The sequence below is a fragment of the Siphateles boraxobius genome, unplaced genomic scaffold, assembly GCF_051911475.1.
Source record: "Siphateles boraxobius isolate OS27281-9 unplaced genomic scaffold, OSU_SipBor_1 6, whole genome shotgun sequence".
NCBI lineage: Eukaryota > Metazoa > Chordata > Actinopteri > Cypriniformes > Leuciscidae > Siphateles > Siphateles boraxobius.
In genome coordinates, this window is record NW_027509186.1 from 19,368,845 (window position 1) to 19,388,149 (window position 19,305).

General features: G+C 38.8%; 1 protein-coding gene across 1 annotated transcript in view; it reads right to left on the reverse strand.

Annotated features, from left to right (window-relative positions):
• Positions 1 to 395: 395 nt before the first annotated feature.
• Positions 396 to 19,305, reverse strand: part of dchs1a (dachsous cadherin-related 1a) — a 107,573-nt gene continuing 88,663 nt past the window's right edge. Inside the window, exons 9-21 of the mRNA XM_077208092.1 lie at positions 18,951 to 19,108; positions 15,833 to 16,682; positions 11,544 to 11,783; positions 10,618 to 10,743; positions 10,257 to 10,466; positions 8,505 to 9,371; positions 8,059 to 8,172; positions 7,744 to 7,955; positions 7,266 to 7,417; positions 6,739 to 6,869; positions 6,153 to 6,439; positions 5,633 to 5,771; positions 396 to 5,131 (exon numbers count right to left, since the gene is read on the reverse strand). Of these exons, the coding sequence (XP_077064207.1) occupies positions 2,547 to 5,131; positions 5,633 to 5,771; positions 6,153 to 6,439; positions 6,739 to 6,869; positions 7,266 to 7,417; positions 7,744 to 7,955; positions 8,059 to 8,172; positions 8,505 to 9,371; positions 10,257 to 10,466; positions 10,618 to 10,743; positions 11,544 to 11,783; positions 15,833 to 16,682; positions 18,951 to 19,108 (6,071 nt within the window). The 3' untranslated portion in view covers positions 396 to 2,546. The remainder of the gene's footprint in view (positions 5,132 to 5,632; positions 5,772 to 6,152; positions 6,440 to 6,738; positions 6,870 to 7,265; positions 7,418 to 7,743; positions 7,956 to 8,058; positions 8,173 to 8,504; positions 9,372 to 10,256; positions 10,467 to 10,617; positions 10,744 to 11,543; positions 11,784 to 15,832; positions 16,683 to 18,950; positions 19,109 to 19,305) is intronic.

The window sequence follows — 19,305 nt, forward strand, 5'->3', positions numbered from 1 at the left end:
CAGTCCTTGTACTATGGTAATTACCTCATCTAGCTCTGGTTCTGCATCTAAGCAATTTTGAAGATGACTTGAAGGTTAGCTAAGCATGGTGAAAATATATATTGTAACATAGCTTTACAATTGAAAAACAGTACAAATTTCCAATGTAGTTCAAATAATGTCTTCTAATCTAATCTAAAAGAATATATAAACTTTATCAACTCTGAATATACATATAATTAAGAAATAGATGATGTTTAAGGCTCGTTATTGGAAATTCATTTTAATCAGGCACTTTGTCAAATTCACACACACACACACACACACACACACACACACACACACACACACACACACACACACACACACACACACACACACACACACACACACACACACACACACACACACACACACACACACACACACACACACACACACACACACACACACACACACACACACAAAACTCTTCAAAAGGTTTAAGGTGGAAACTGAACAAAATTAAATATTTTCTGGTCATCATTTACGATAAAAACACCACAACCTACTGTATCATCAATGCCCTTTGGATTATATTGGGTACAAAGGTAAGACAAACAGCTGGCCATTTTTTGGACCACAGTGCTATTCAAAATTCATGTAAACAGATTTCATTCATGTAAAACACTATGAACAGTGATTCAAACATTATGAGACACTTTTTTTTAAATGAACTCAGAACAACTGAACATTATTTATTTTCCTTCAAGGTAGCATGAGTATAACATGTTCACAGTTAAGAGTGAGGAATTGTTTGTGTACAAAAGTGAAGTATCTGCCATAAATATAGGATTCGTAAACAAGTAGAGAGATATCCTGCTAAATCAGGCAAACCTCAAAAAATGAATCTGAACAAAGCATAATTTTAACAATCACTTATAAACACAATGTTTTTCTTCAATAGGCACTGTCAATTTTCATAATTACAAGTTGAGCCTTTCAATGAGCATCAGGGAAAAAAAAGCATGCTGACTTTTTTTCAGCACAGCACAGTATGGTCATATGGCAACATTTACAATAATATTTGAAGTATTAGAAAATAATTAACAAAAAATGATTCACAATCACTTAAGCAAATTAAAAGGCTACAAATTAATCCTGTTAGGAGAATGTACAATGCTGCCATTATTTGGTGTAAAATATTTTTACTTTTTCTTTTAACTTTAATGCAAACTGTACATGGTAGGTGTCACTAAAATCAAATCACCTGTGCTTTTTAACAAATATGAGTGTCATTACATTATTGAGCCATGTAATGTACATACACAAAAACAAAGTAATCCAGCATTTTGTGGAATAATAAACTTACCAATTGTTTACCCACAGCAATGTATGAAAGATGCTACAAAAAATTTACCTATACAGTACCTTGACTAGGGAGAAGTGGAGTTGTGAGAGAATCCTTTTGGTCAAATTATATATGTTATTAGCTTGATTTCTTTATTCAAACATTAACATCCAGTAAAAATTAGTTTAGTATAAGCCAAGAAATTTGAACATCAAATTGCTATTTGGAGCCTATTTATTGTAATAACAACATTAAAATTTCACTGGCCTTGAGGATATTTGTTAAAATATGTTTTCAGAAAACCACTTGAGAACAAACATGAGAACAAAAAAGGACAACACGTTATTTCCAGTTACGTTATAGTGGTTGTGTCAGCTCTTCAAAGGTGCTGATACGTGCTGACATAAAAATGTTTAACATTTCTGTTATTGTAATTTCTTTGCAGTTTTTAAAAAAATAATACAGATAGTTTGTGTTCTTGCGTTATGTTGTTATGCTTCAGCAATTAAAAACAATGAAAAAGGCCTTTAGTGTGTTAAGTTTTTTTATATATATATATTTAGCTTTATAACTACAATTGAGTTCCCATCAGTCAAGCTAAGGGAGGGGAAGCAGCATGTAGAAATTAATGATCACTCTGGTTTGCAGCATAACCTTCAATGACTGTACAGTGGCATTTTGCAGATACTGTAACCTTTTTTTATAAATACTGACAGCAAAACATGTTCCCCAAACATTTAAGAGCTTAATACTGAACATACTCAGAACAATTTAGAATGGCAACCGTTAATAAACTAGAACAAGCTCTGATAACAAACATACTGTTACAGCCACAAATATACAAATATAAATGAATGTCAATAAAATCACAGGCTATGTAATCAACCGCTTGACATATGTCATTCTTTTTAAACAAAAAACATCAGTACAAAAATATAGAATACAAAAGTGTTTTCTCTTACAAAACATTGACATCAAACATAACTGTCATTTAAAATGTGCAAATGCTGGGCTAATAAAAATGTCAGTTGATCTTCCTGATCATTAGAACAGCATTATAAAAAAAATCATTTTTTACAACTCAAGTCAGTATGTCTAAAGAAGAATGACAAAACCACCGAAACCTCTGGCCAGCCAGTGGGGCGACATAACATACAAGATGATGTTGATGACCATGCCAGAGGAGAGGCATTTTTAGAGAACCTGAGTCAGGTGGGAATCCTTTCATTAGACTGCATTAAATCCTCAGTTCTGTCTCCTCGTGTTCAAAGGAGTGGTCAGTTTTATTGATAATGGAGGACGAGTGACCACCAAAAGAAGCGATGGCAGGGGAATGTGCTGAAAGTGGTGAAAGCGATGGTGAAAAACTTGGAGACATGGCAATTGAGGAAACAGAGTCATCATGGTCAATAGGAGATCGTCGCAATGAGGAAAGGTGGGGAAATGTTCGGCCTACAGCAGGTTTTGGCAAAACAGTTTTGGCCCCTGGATGAGCTACAGAGGTAATTAGGGGAGGAGGGTCAATTATGGGCTTGGGATCAGTCTTTGCTTTGGGATGAAATGGTCGCCGAGGGTTAGGTGGTGCGTTCTCATCTTTTAATCGTGCAATTTCTGTGAAGACATTAGCCAGAGGCTGAAACTGAGGACACCAGTCGAGAAGGTAGTCCCAGTTGTAGCTGCCTCTCAGTTCCTCGTCACTAGCCACGATTGCTGTAAGAGAACCATCGACAGCAGGCTTACCATCCTCCGGGAAAGCATAATCTTTCGGATGTGAGATGTTAAGCCCCCTTCCAACCCCAATATATCCACCTCCTTCATCCCGATAACTTGGCAACTGGCTTGATAACATTGTCCCACTTAAACTTGCCAGTTTCTTCCCTTTAAACCATTGGTTTGCATCCATCCCCGGCTCACAGGAAATGTCAGACAGCTGATCTGCATCTTGCTGGATACCGGAGTCAGGCCCACGAGCAGCTATGTGCTCCTGCATAGAGGAGGAGATGCTAGAAACTCGTGGATATTCATTAATCATCCGAATCTCATCATCTTCTGCGGCTTCGGCGGAACCACGTCCACTGGAGTGAGATGGGTCAAGAGACCCACCTCGTGTGTAGGTACCTCCTCCGTTCCCAGTCTGGTCTGTTGCATACCCAGGAAGGGTCTGATGATATAGCTTATCATCCCCTTGTACTTTCGAATCTTCAAGACTCTCCAGAACAGTACCGTTGGTGACTATTCTGGTGCAAGTCTCTTGTTTTTTGTACTTTTGGGATCTCAAGAGGAATATCACCACAACAACTATGATCAGGAACACAATGGCTGCCAATGAAGCTGTTATAGCACTGGCAAGTACCACATTCATATCTGTGTTCAAGCCAAAGGATGTATGAGTGACATCAATTGTGATCTGGGCAGAAGCTTTTCGGGAATTCTCCAAAGGACTGTGGGCAATAACATCCAACGTCATCTGACGTGTCTCTCTTTTAGACCGGCTTATATGACGATGATAGGCATCCATCTTGAGGGATATCACTCCAGTAGATGCGTTGACCTCAAAGTAAGGTGAACTGTTTGCGAGTGAATAGAGAACTATGCCGTCCACCCCTCCATCTTCATCATTAGCATTTACTTGGCCGATGCTTTGTCCTTTCTTGGCACCCTCAGGTATACGGAAGGTGAAATCTGAATTAGTGAAAATGGGGTCATACTCATCTTCACCAGTCACAAAAACTTGCACTGTGACTGTAGAAGAGTAGTTGCCTGAATCCATTGCCATGGCAATAAAACTGAAAGTGTTTATCTTCTCAAAGTCGAATGTAAAGCGTGTTCGCACCTCACCGGAGGTTTGGTTCACTAGAAAGGAATCTTTACCATTGCCAGAATTATACATAAGGAAATATCTCAGTTCTCCATATGCTCCTTTGTCACGATCAATGGCATGTAATATGGTTACTAGAGCATTCTGGGGCTGGTTTTCACGAATGCTCACAGTAAGTGATTTAAGAGGAAAGTAAGGCCGGTTATTATTGACGTCCTTGACCTCGACAGTTACAGGAGCAAGAGCAAAGTGGCCCTGACCATCCGAGGCCTGAATAATGAACATGTAAGAAGACTTTTCCTCACTATCAAGAGACCTCCGGAGACGAAGGGACCCAGTCCACCGATCTACAGAAAAGAGCTCAGATTCATCTCCAGAACTGATTGAATACTGAACCTCTCCATTAGGTGTCGAGTCAGGGTCCACAGCAAAAAGTTGAAGTATTTCTGTTCCTGTTTCTGCCCTTTCATTGACAACAACTTTGTATTCCGCCCTACTGAAGGATGGTGGGTTATCATCGGTGTCCATTACAGTGATTACAACTGGAACATTTGAGCTTCGTTGTGGTATGCCACGATCTGAGACCACAATAGTAAGATTGTAGCCATTCACAATCTCAAAGTCAAGCTTATCAACTAATATCAGCGTTCCAACTGTCTGAAATCCATGGCCCTCAAGGAAGCGAACACTGCTCTCAATTTGGAAGGCGTTACCAATGTTCCCACTGGCGATGGCAAAATCAAAGCCACAGTTGTCCCTAGATAAGTCCCCATCCACAGCTTCCAGGGTTAGAATGGTCGAACCAGGAACTTCGTCTTCGGATACAGATGCTCTGTACTCAGTCTGGTGGAAGACAGGGGCATTGTCATTGACATCAGACACATGCACCTGAACTGTGCTAAGGGTGCTCAATGGTGGTGTTCCACTATCACTGGCTTCAATCACCACCAAAATGGAAGGGCGCTGCGAGTCAAACTCAACCTTCTGCTTGATGAACAGAGTACCTATGTAAAGAAATTGCAGGATAAGATTCACAGTAAGAACAGTGCTTTTATTATATGCTTCAAAACAGTGGTACTTTAACTGGTGGTTGACAACCCAATAATAATAATGAAAGGGGTCCTGGACTGTCATGCATCTAAGTCTAGAGTCTTTAGGCAAAAATGTATCTGTCCTCGGTAATATGGGTAATAGCAACACAATATTTGGTGTAGTGTTTGTTGAATGCATTAGGCTAGTAAATCACACTAATGTTGTTCATAATTTACAAAATTTCCAGTCATTTTTTTTCTATTCATTCAGTGTTTTCGTTTGACTAATTAAATTGATAGTGTTAGATTGCCACTTGTCTTCCTACAATGTGGGCCCTGAAGAAAAAACACCTTAGAACCACTGCATCAACTGTCTTGTTTCTTACAAATAAATTCTACAAGACATCTGACAATGATTTGGATGAAGAACAATAAACACAAAAGGATAACAACAGGAACAAAAGGATAAATTACCATTGCTTAGGTCAATGTAGAACATGTCCTTTGTTGACATGACCCTGTATGTTATCCTTCCATTCTCTCCAGAGTCCTTATCTGTAGCAGTTACTGTGATAACTGAGCTTCCTGCTGGCGAGTGTTCTGCTAGAGTCACCTGCCAAAGACATAAATCGGCCTTAACACTGACTGCTTTGAGCAGAACATAGCATCAATTTATATTTCTTTTTACTTCAAGAAATATTTTTCAAATGTGGTGCTCACAGGGAATATTTTCTGAATAAAAATATGTCTCATTGACAATTAAATGAACTGCAAGTGCTTTTAAGGATGTTAACCAGAGGAACTGATTCATTAAACAGAGAATAGAGTATCAAAGCTTATGTAATCGGCTATTATTATTACTCAGGAGAACCTAATTCTGATTGGTCAAATAACTGTTCAATTATCTTATATTGGGTTTAATTTCAAAGTAAACTACAGAAATTTAGTTTTTCTATCAATGTTCATCCTAAACCTGTGATCTCTTCTGACGTACCTCGTAAAGGTCCTGGGAGAAGACTGGAGCATTATCATTCACATCCTCCACAAGCACGGTCAGATTTGCGTAACTCTGTTGCTTGGTGTCTGAGGAGCTGACGGTCAGCATGTACCATGTTCTCTCTTCAAAGTCCAGAGAGGCGGTCAAAGACACACCTCCTCCAAAGCGGTGTATTCCAAACTTCCCTTGAGTGTCTGAGTCCAGAAGAAGGGAATAGGAGAGAGCAGGCCCAGAGTCCACATCATTCCCTGTGACCTGAGTGATCACAGTTCCAATCAAAGTATCTAGAGAAAGAAATAGACAATCTTGATAACCCTGTGTAATATGTAATTAACTTGTTTCCATTTGTGGTTGCACCTTGCAAAATGATTAAGTTTGGCTGGACAACGGCAATCATTATTGGACACATTGTACAACATCAGTGACAGGAAATAACCATTGAGGACTTTGGTGAGAAAAACGCCTGGCAATTGAGTTAATCTTTCAGCACGGTGTGCCTCATTGTTTGTCTGCCAGAAAAAAATAGGAAATTTAGTTAATTGATTAGATCAATGATATTGAGTTCAAACAGCAGTCAACTTACTCTCAGGGATTCGGACTTCATGTGGAACCGGTATGGTGGGACTGTTGTCATTCAGGTCTACAATGATCACTGTGAGAGTGGCAGAACCTGCTAACCGAGGACTGCCTCGGTCCGTTGCCATAATAACCAGGCTGGAGACACAACAATAAAATTAGTGTCAGAGTCTGGGCATTCTCACAGACTATTTTCATGTTGATGGGAAAAAAAATGTACAATGTTTTAAATGCAAATTCTAAAAATAATTAAAACAAAGATAACAATTATTTATCAAGGTTTAAGCCACATCAGCGTATCTGCCTCTACTGAAGTTTCTTCAGTCATTCCATCAACAAATACATAGGCATGGCTTTTTTTTCTTAGCTATTCAATATAATATAATATAATATAATATAATATATTATAATATAATATATATAAAAAGTGAATTTAAGACTACTTTTCAATCACACATTTTTAAGGATCTACAGACTCTTTGTTCTTAGTTAAAAGGAAACAACATAAACATAGTGGAAGGAAGAACTTAATACTTAGTCTGTGTCCAGATCTCTCTGTCCATGATGGCAGCAGTGGATATACTGCCTGTGACAGGGTCGATCTTGAAGAGGCCACTCATGGATGATGACCTTATGGAGTAGGTCACCTGCCCATTCTGACCCTGGTCCAGGTCATTTGCCAACACCTGAGGAAATTACCGGTGAAATTGGCAATAAAAACACAGGCAGATTTGCAACAGCTGCTCGAACGTAACATAACCCTCTGAGCAATGTTGGCTTTGGAACTCAAATTATTTTTAAAAAAGTTGAAAAGGGGAATTGGTTGTGGCTATGTTGGACAGCTAAGCCTATATTCTCACCATGGACAATGAAAACACTGTGGAAACGCAAAGGAAACTCTTCTAGCTTGCACTGAAAATATGCTGTATTTAGGCCAAGGGATGTTGTACTCCACAACTTAACACTTTTATGAACACTCAAGCCACAGAAAAAATACAGGAGATTACTGCACCTGAATGATAGGATGATCATAACCTTGGGCCTCACGAACATAAGCAACATAATTGTGAAGTTGAAAGCGTGGTAAGTTGTCATTGACATCCTGTAGGAGAAGGTTGACTGCCATGAAGGAGCTGGAGGATACGGTTTCAGCCTTGACCACCAGGCGGAGTCTTGGGGTCTCCTCAAAGTCCAGACCCGTGGAACTTTCTACCCAAATCTCACCTAAAATAATGAATTTATTATAATTAATAGTGAAACATCTTTCCCAATATAAAGACTACTATCACAAAAATATTGATGCAAAGACTTAGATTTACTGTCATACCTCCGTGGGGGCTGATGCTAAAAGACTGCAGCTTGTTGCCACTGAAAATGCTGTAGTTGATGCCACTGCTAGATCCATCAGGATAGTGAGCCTGTATCTGAACAACTGCTGTACCTATGAAAAAGACAAGACCTTTGATGATTAAAGGACATTTTCCATCAACTTGTGCATGTATGAGAGATTGTAGTGATGTACAATATTAATACTATAAAGGGTGTCATCCAATATTGCAATTTTTTATTCATCATACCGGACAACATTGGATATTTAGCCGTGCAACTCATTTCCCCCGTTTTTATATTACACTGGCATTATGACTTGCATGCAAAATATACATTTTATCAGCTGTGAATCAAATCCATGACCTTGGTGTTGCTAGTCTCATGCTATACAGTTTGAGCTACAGCTGGATATCACTGATGAACAGCAATTAGACATTATCATACCTTTAGCGGCATTCTCCTGCAGGCTCACATCCCTAGTGTTGCGTGAGAAGCGGATGCCCTGGTAACTCTGCTCTCGGATGTACACGACCACCACTCCCAGAGAGGACTGCGATGGATTACCCTGATCCATGGCCTCCACAATGAGGGTCCGCTGGCTCTGGGTCAGCGCATGGAGCTTCTCAGTGGCCTGGATGTCCCCTGTCAAGGAGTTTATGGTGAAGCCTTTGACAGGATTCGCAAACCGATAAAATACAGATCCATTTGCACCGAAGTCCTTATCTTCAGCTCTCATGGTGGCAAGCACTTTATGGTTGGAGAGACTACTGCTGGAGATATTGATGATGAGTGGGTCTGTGATGAAGAAGGGGGCATTGTCATTTACATCTAAGACCTGGACGGTCACTTCAGCGGAAGTGTTACGGGGATTGGCTGCTGAAGAGTCCATGGCGTAGATTTGGAAGCTGTAGGAGGCCACTTTTTCTCGGTCGAGAGCTGCCGCTGTAATAATGCGACCTGTGTGTTGGTCCACAATGAACATACCTCTGGATTCGCGGCTCATGAAGTAGACCACCTGGCTGTTGGACCCTTCGTCTTTGTCAGAGGCAGAAACCTCCAGAACAAGAGACCCTTCTGAAGCATCCTCTGATACCTCCACAGAGTAGCTGCTGCTGGAAAACACTGGGCTGTTGTCATTCAGGTCCAGCACATTGATGTCCAAAGTGACAGTGCTTGTGAGGGGCGGTATACCCTGATCTTGTGCCTCCACGGTGAGGGTGTACTTTGCTTTGGACTCTCGATCCAAAGGCCTAGAGGTTGACAGCACACCTGATTTCCTGTCCAGGTGGAAATCACCAAAATGGTCTCCCTCTGAGAAAAGAAATATAAAAAAATAATGTTGTCATCTGGCCTGTTTAATTCATCAACACTGATCTGTGAAGTGTTCAATATATATTGCATAATCTCTTTTTCCTCATAATTTCTTATTTCATAACTACTATATCCTGTAATCTAATAAAGGAAATGATAGATAGATAAATAAATAAATAAATACACTTATTTATAGTTCAGATAGTTCACAATGTTTGGCTACCTTTTTGTGGAATAATTAATGTTTTCTGTAAAATGATACGCAAGATATTTAACCATGTGACTAAAAGTACATTACAATTTAAACATTTGGGGTTGTTTGTGGAAAGAATACTTTTATTCTGCAATTTCAAATAAAATATACTATTTTAAACTTTTATAAAAGAATCGTAAGTTTTTACAAAAATATTAAGCAACAAGTGTTTTCAGCATTAATAATAATAAAAATGTTACTCGAGCACTACTCTATACATCAGCATATTAGAGTGATTCCTGCAGACTGGAGTAAAGGCTGCTGAAAACTTCAGCTTTAACATGATGCCATCACAGGAATAAATTACATTTACATAAATATTAAAATAGAAAATGATTATTTTAAATTCTAATAATATTTGCGGTTTTCACTGTATTTTTGATCAAATAAATGCAGCCTGGATTATTCACTTCCATTTAAGCAATGCTAACCTAGTCAATGTTGTTGTCTAGACAGTTCTGATGAGGTTGTACCAAATATTGCAACATTGGGGGAAGGATTAATGGGTATTTGTAGAATTGAAAATGACTTTTGGCATTACAAAACATGGGTGAACAATCAGCTGTTTGTATAAAATATATAATAATATTTAACATATACAACAACAATAATTTTGCTCATGGCATTAATACCAGTGATTTTGTAGAGCACGACCCCACTGTCCCCGGAGTCTTGATCTGTGGCTCTAATTGTGAAGAGCGTCACAGGCTCCTGGTTCTCAGGCACCTCCAGAGTGTAGTACACTCTCCCGAAAGCCGGCCTGTTGTCATTCTCATCCAGCACTGTGACGCGCACTGTGGTCTTGGCGAAATTGGGAGGAGAACCACCATCTCTGGCATAAACTGTTTATGAGAAAGAGGTTATAAACTGGCTAAACAAACGCGTGCCCGACCGTGACATGACATTGGCATTTGCTATAAAAAATTGCTATAAAAGCACATACGAGAATAGATTCTCTGTTGCAATTGAGCAGTTGCATTCTGTCTGAAGTACCTGTCACAGCATACACCCCTTGAGCCTCCCTGTCTAAAGCTTTGGAGGTGGTTATGACTCCTGTCACCGGATGAATGCTGAAATCATCTCCTACAATGCTTCTGTACATCACGATTCCATTAGTCCCTATGGAAAAAGCATAAAGGCATGACCCAAATGCAAGTTCAAATGATCACATCTGAGGAAAAAAAAGCCATCATTCTTAAGAGAATATGTTCACTTTTTACAATAGACTTTTCTCACGGAATGAATAAACACCGCAGCACACCCTGTTTTTATTTGTTTGTAGTTAATTCTGCTTTCTAAGCAGTTGGTCTCAATCGCCCTCCCCTGGTACTTGGATGGCAGATCGCGTGCAAAAGGCGAACAATCTGGCAGAGTGTCACCTGTTTACCTCGCTAATTGTTCATGGAGAGAAAGTTTATGATCCTTCTGTTTTATTTGCCCCTGAGTAAGTCCAAGAGAATGCAGCACTCCCCTTCCACCACCAACCCGGCTGGCACCAATTAAAACCACACACTTTTATTTGTGATGGGTTTGGCTGTGGTATCCAGTGTTTTTAGGGAAATGTTAGCCATAAACAAACTTTCGTGTCACTTTTATTATTATATTATTTTATTATTATTCATGTCACTATTATTATCATTAATTTAACATGTAAATTTAGTGTGATTCAAAAAAGACCAAAACGTGATAATTAATAATTAATCCTGCTCCTGACTCATATGTACATTCTGTAATAAGGAATTTTCCTATCATCAGACTAATTCAAGATTAAAGTACATAACAGCCAAAGAGATGGTTTAATTATATTAATAAAATATTTATTAATGAAAAAAAATATATATATATATATATATATATCCACCAGTGGCCCTTATACAAAACGATATATATATATATATATATATAGGAGTATATTTTACCTTGGTCCATATCAGAAGCTGAAACGACCAGCACAGTGGTTCCTGCAGGCTGATTCTCTGCAATAAAAGCTTCATATTCACTTTCCTCAAAGTACGGCGCCTCGTCGTTTACGTCAATCACCTGGATTGACAGTAACTGGGAGCTGCTGTGCTGTTGTAAACCGTGGTCTTCTGCCACTATGGTCAAGTTGTAGAGGTCTTGCTCTTCACGGTCAATTGGTCTAAGAATAGACAAAGAACCTAAAGAAGAAATAAGCAAAAGTGTTAGGCTACCATATGATGAATGTAATAAGCTTTGTGTCTGGTATTTCGTTTGAGTGATCGCCTGCTGAACTGCATTTAAACAATTACACAGTAATGAAGCCATGATGTAAATTGTTTAAAACAAAACCACTCGCGCTTAAGCAAAGCCTCATTCACACGCTCGCACGACGAATGATTTCCATCTTGTAGCACACTTTGATCTTGCATAAGCAACATCACAGCACGAAAAGTTGACGCCTTTCTGCTGTGTTACAAATGAGTGTAAGTCATGCGACGTATTTAAATAATACATTTTTTTCCCATGCAGAGCCCTCCCTACCTGAACACTTGCTAAGCCACTGTAACAGCTCAACTATATGGCTGAGTTTATGAGTTTTTTCCACAGCAAACAGAAAGAGCACATAAACAAGCACTCTAGACACGCAATGGGCCTGCCTGCCGTGCCCTGCTCAAATTTGGGGGTGCCAGCGCCCGTGTCGTTAGCCTACCACAAGCGAGCGGTGCTCCTATTGATCCAATCTCAATTTCATGCTTTTAAAGAACCAGACGAAGTGATTCAAAGCAGGCTGTAAAGGCATGATGGGAACTAGGACACTAGAGGGTGTTTTCGTTCTGTCTTGATTTATTTTTCCCTCTCTTCTATCTCCATAACGCTGAGCTAACATGCCTCTGAGGCTTTAATCTGGTTAGTATTGCCAGCTTGAATATTTTCAGACAATTTGACTCCTCAACATTTGTGCTTCGATAACTTAAGGAGAACCCAAGAGGAAGAATGGAGATGTTTTGCTTTTCTATTCTCATGTTAATAGCGGAGAAGATTAATAATGAGCTTCCAAAGTAAGTGAAAGAGTTTGCACAGAGGGTTTGTCATTTACAAAGCAGACAAATGTTTTTTTTTTAAAGAGACTGCTTTCCCCAAAATGAACATCCTATCATCATTTACTCAACCTTGAGTCGTTCCAAACACGTATGCTTTTTTGCTTTCATGGATTACAAAAGTTTGATGAAAAGTTGATGCAGATCTTTTCTAAACAATGAAAGTGAATGCAGACAAACAACTTTCAAAGCTACACAAATGTGATAACCACAAAAGTATAATAAAGTTAGTCTATCATAAATGTTCTTCAGAAGCCATACGATAGTTAATTTTATTTTTTAATTCAGTAGTTATTCACTAAAAAACTTTTCATCTGCTGCAGCTCTCAAATATCATTCACCTGTCTTGACTTCAGTTTTGACTTCAATGATGCTTGCCATTGATTCTCATATCTGATGACCTCAAAACTCTCAGAAGAGAATAATGACTGTAATTTCACTCTGTTTCTCACACAAACCAACATATGACTTCAAAATATTTTAAAATACAATACACTAGTAGTATGGACTCATTTTATGGTGTTTTTGGCCTGGTTTCGAAGATAGGTCTGATCTGACAAGCCAGACCCACATCGACCCACACCATTGGCAGGGCTCAATCCGAGAGGCGGGATAAACGGTTGTCTTTCAAAGTCCCTCTGCACGCAATAGGTAGCGCTACAACCAGCCAGAGCAACGAAGAAGGTGACGTAGTCAGAGCAACGGACTTTAGTGCCGCTCTTTTTTCTTTTCTCAAAGAAAAGCTTAACTCCAAGTCTTCTAGAGTCGCGGCCAAAGCCGTTTTGAAAGACCACTGTTCGCCAGCAGCAGCTCCAGCATCTTCTTTGCTTTCAAGTAGCAGGGAATTCATGCGGAACCGTCGCCACTCTGCCGTCATTATGTTAAGCCTGCTCACCGACTCTACACACGATGTGATTGGCCTGACTAGAGTTTGGTTTTTCCAGCTCGCAAGCCAACGGAGAGGTGCTAGACGACCCTGGCTGCAAATTGCATATGCTGCCACTAGGCTGTCTAGATTTCTAGGCTAAAAGACAGGGCTTGTTAGACCAGGATTAGGCCTTAGTTTAATTGGGACATTTAAGTAGCTTATGAATGTTCCTTAGAAAAAAACAACACATTACTGGTGTGCATCTTGAGACAAAACAATTGCACTGACATATTTTAAGATATGCCAGTGCAAGTTGCTTTCAGTTAAAACAGCTCAAACATACAGTCTGAGTCTGGGACTAGTTTAAGCTTTTTTATGTGAAACCAAGTACAGCATGACAGCCTCTGGTGACCATTTACTGTACTTTCACTGCATAGAACAGAGATTCAATCAAACTTAAAATCACTTTAAGCTTATATAATATTTGCCTATATTTCAAATTCCTTTTTAAATATTTGATTGCCCAATTATTTCTGTAGTCTGTTATTGCAATTACCAGTACAGCAGGTTCAAGCACTGTGACCACAAGCTAAAGTACAGACTTGATCTAGTTACATTACAATACATTTCGGATCCTTAATATCGTGTGGTATATCAAGCATATAAAGGTCCACAACAAACAGAGGAAGACAAACTGAGCTTTCTGTTAGTGGCAGAACATGCTGTAAATAGCTACCAGCTGAGTGGTGTGTACTGTCTTACACTCCTGCTTTATGTCATGAATGATGCACTAATGCAGAAACACACACACACACACACACACACACACACACACACACACACACACACACACACACACACACACACACACACACACACACACACACACACACACACACACACACACACACACACACACACACACACACACACACACACACACACACAGAAATGAGAGAAACTGTTCAGAAATCACAGGACAGGACAGCATTTCTCAGAATGGAGGAGATGTTGAGCTGGCAGTTTTTAGGATTAAGAGAACTAAAGGGCATTTAGAGAATTCTGACTTGGGAGGAAAGATGCGAGTCAAGCAGAAATGCAGAATCAACATGAAGGTGCATTTTGCAGGCGATGCAATTTATCATGGAAGTCTGGAACGACATGAGGGTGAGCAAATTATGACCGAAAACTAATCCCTTAACATCCTGTTCACATATCAATTTAATCACTGCTGCATGTTCTAATGTTACTTGTAGGTTGAGTAATTGGCCACAGCATTTGAAAATCACTCAAAATGCAAGACACCTCAAATAACAAGGTTTAAAAAGATAAACAAACAATATGCACAATTTTGGTTGCATTAGTGCTAACCTTTCTTATCATTTTACATTCCCATCACAGCACCTTTGTGGTGTTTAGCATTGTTTTATAAATAAGAATGAGTTAAAATGTGCTTAAATTCAGTTATAATTTTGTATTGTTAAATATTTTTTTAATAATTACAGTACTTTCAAGAAGGGGTCTGTACATCTTTTTTTATACTTTTTTGTATTCAGCAAGGACTCATTAAATTGATCAAATGTGACTAATTAGGGGTGTAACAATACATCGATATGGATCGTGCATAGATATGCATTGTGTAAACTTGGCACATAATATCTAAATATCAATACATCGAACAATATAGCCCTGATTTATTGAGGTATCGGCAAATATCGTATCTCTTTATATTTGTATTTCATATAAATGCTGTTCTTTTGAACTTTCTATTCATTAAAGAGTCCTGAAAAAAAAAAGAATTCACAAAAATAATAAGCAGAACAACGGTTTACAACATTGATAAAAATAAGAAATGTTTCTTGAGCACCAAATCAGTATATTAGAATGATTTCTGTAGGATCATGTGACACTGAAGACTGGAGTAATGATGCTTAAAATGAATCACAGGAATATATAAAATTTGTATATATTTTAAAATAGAAAATAATTATTTAAAACTGTAATATTATTTCAGTTTTTACTGTATTTTGATCAAATAAACGCAGTCTTGGTGAGCATAAGAAACATCTTTAAAAAAATCTTACCGACCCCAAACTTTGAACAATATTATGTTTTGTCAAAAAGCTTCACCAGGGCTGCAGTAAAAAAAATAATCTAAATAAATAAATAAACAATGCAATTTTTAAGAATCTTCAAATTGATGTAAGGAGCATGAAAAGGGAACAAAAATATATAGTGTACATCACTCATTTCATTCAGACTGAGTTGCTGATTGGTTTACCTGTATCTGGGTTAAGGCTGAACTTTGCTGCGGTGTTGCCGCTCTGGATACGGTATGTCACTCGTCCGTTCTCTCCCTGGTCTGCATCTACAGCCATGACATAGACCACGACAAAGCCCACAGGCTGGTCCTCCATCACACTCACCACAGACGGTGAGATGAACACAGGGCCGTTATCATTCACGTCAGTGACAAATATGCGGGCTGTAACTGTCCCACGCCGCCGCTGACTGACATCGGGGGCCGAATCAGTCGCCTGAACCACCAAGAGTAGTGAAGAGGTCCTCTCATGATCCAGCATCATTCCCAGAGAGAGAATTCCTGTAGTTGGATCCAGTAACAGGAAATCTGGGACGTTTGGCCACTGTTGAAGGATGGAATAGTGTACTTCACTGTTGGGTCCACTTCCGTCTTTATCAATGGCCAGGAAGGTGTAGATAGTCGACCCAGGATCTGCGCTCTCAGGGACGACTATGATAACGGGGTCTTCAGGAAACTCGGGAGCGTGATCGTTGCTGTCCTGGACATCAATTACCAATGTTACAATGTGACTTTTAGGGAGGGGCGTGGAGAAGTCATCCACCTCAACCTGGAGAGTGTATCGAGGAGCTTTTTCAAAGTCAAGCTCACGGGCCAGGTAAACGTCACCCGTCTGGCGTTCTATCACAAATGTGCCTTCAAAGTCTGTTCCTCCCACCACGGTGTACGTGACCTGGTCTGCTTCAGGAAGGGTCTGAGAATCAGATGAACGTACAGACCCCACGATAGAGCCGGGTTTAGTTCCCTCCACAGAATTCAACGTTAATGGTTGGGAGTTAGCGGTGGCCGATCCTTTACTTGAGCTCAGAACCTGTAGAGAAAGACATGTATGTATTAGATTAGATTATATATATATATATATATATATTGACAACTATATATATTATAGTTGTCAACATTTTTTATTAGATATTATTTTCATATATATATGCAAATTCAAAAACAGACCATATGAAAATAATATCTAATTAAAAATGTTGACAACTATAATATTACATCAATGATACTAAAACAACACTGGATCTAAAATTGCGAACACAGTACCAACACTGTTTATAGTACAAATATATACAAAAAGGTATTTTGTTGACTTGCCTAAACCACACAGGACTGATACTATGCAAAACTGACAAACAAGCCAAATAGAAATGAAACTAAGCAAAAATGTCCCATATTATTTTTATTACTATAAACCACAGAAGATCCAACATTGGGTCTTTTGGTTTATTATTTGATTTTTATTTTGAGTTATTTTAACTACATATCAGAACAGACCTACAACCCATTAGTCCTGCCAGTTGACTATAAATCCAACAAAACAGGAACATATTGCAGGCCACATTTTCTATTATTTTTACAGAGAATGAAAAATAAAAGTTTTTTGGTGGGGGGGGGGGTTACAAGCTCAAACAACAAACCTGCTAGCATTAATCAGAGTTAATTTGATGGCTCTGTGCCTGCCAGGAAAAATAATACTGGATTAAAGTAAACATAATCAGAATAGGAAACTGTTAGAACATTCAAATGTGCAAATATTCTTAATAAAAATACAGAATCCTCATAGATGACTCACTTCAAAGCAAAAGAACCTCACTTCCTAATATGGAAGCATGTACAGTTTCTTTTCACAGATGAGACATTGTTTTGGTAGTTACTAGAGACTGTGGATGTGTGGATGTGCACAGAAAGAAAGAAAGACAGACAGATACAGAGAGAGGGAAACAAACATTTAGATGAAAAAACATATACAAACTCAGAGACATGCAAGTTACTAATTCTTAGGAAGCTATGTGTTAAAAGTAAGCACTGCAATACAGGTGCTCATGAATAACCTATTAATTTCTAAATGTCTAAATCATCATTACGCAGCAGTATGATTAGTATATTGTCCATAAAGAGATTCTTGAGGCCAAGTCTTCTAATGAAACATAATAGGACAGAGGAGTAATTAATCCCACATTAAGCAATAAATGACACGTCAAAGCACGTTCCAACTTTTTCCCCCTTTTTTTCTGCACAGCTGCTTTTAAATCAAACAGTTGATTTCTAAAAGATTTCTAAAAACCTTGCCAGAGCTCTTTTTTATTCTATTTAGATATCAATTATAAACTTCATTATTTGTCTTGGCACATACATAACAATATTAAGTGGTTACACAGCATAAATGTGTTTTCCAGGCATTTGCATGTTGGAATTTACTACCGTTGATGTCCATTGTGTCTGTTTCCACTCTGTTGACTAGTTGGAGAAATATTAATTTGATCACTGGGGTATTTCACATGGAGCTTTTCTGTTCTTCAAAGGGCTACTGAACTGTATTACGAGACTTTGACACCACATAGCAGAAAGCACAGCTGGCACTTGTATCGGTGCAGCTGGGAGATGGTCACTCCTACTTTGAATGTTTTACACCCGTAATATAACGCTTAAAATGTTGCAGACAACAACGGCTAGAGGGAGAGGAAAAAAAGTCAAGGCTAAGACATTCATCTTTGAGCACCTAAAATTAGCCAGCTGAGAGTATTTTTCCCGGCATTGCTTGGGGAAGGTTACAAGACTTGGACTAGGAGAGATGAGCTAGCTATGGAAATTTGCAATGCAAGAATGTAAGCCTTGATTAGGCCAACTAGATCATTCCATATTTCCTTCACATGCTGTTTAACCTGAGAGTGGATGTAAACGGATCCATTCCTGTAGAGAATAATCTACAAGTTCATATTTTCATATAACAGTATTAAATAAATAATTTTGCATGTTATGAAAAGGTGATGAGTAGATCCATGTGGCGGAAGGTGTTATTTTTAACTTACGATGAAGTCAATCTCTGATATGACCAAAGACCCTTGTATTAAATTCCATTTTTGAAGGTTTATAGCTATAACTAATCAAGGCACAATATACATTGTTAGAATATTTGTCAGGAAACCTGCCAAAGAATGAGGGTCCAGAGGGAATGTTTAATCCATCTGTCTTCCAGTGGATTAAAATAGCATGATTTAGATTGGTTCACAGACTCTAGGTGTATCTCAACCTAGCCACTGTTTCATATGTCCCGTCTGATTCCTGGAGGGAGACTGACCTGTATTTTCAGTGTTATGGTGGAGCTCTGAGGGGGTGAACCTCTGTCCGAGGCCAGAATGATGAAACTGTACTCGGGCCGCTCAGAATGACTCAAAGGGGAAGAGGACCGCAGCTCTCCAGTGTTTGGGTTCAGAGTGAAACGTTCAGCTCTAGGACCTATGGTAAAGACAGGATGGAATGGGCAATAAAAGACAAGTTTGTGTGCATCACTGTATGTCCTAACCAGTGTGGGGAAAAGTTACTTTTAAAAGTAATGCATTACAATACTGCTTTACTCCCCTAAAAAAGTTACTAATTGTGTTACTTGGTTACTTTTTACAGAAAGTAATGCGTTACTTTTTCTCACATGAGAA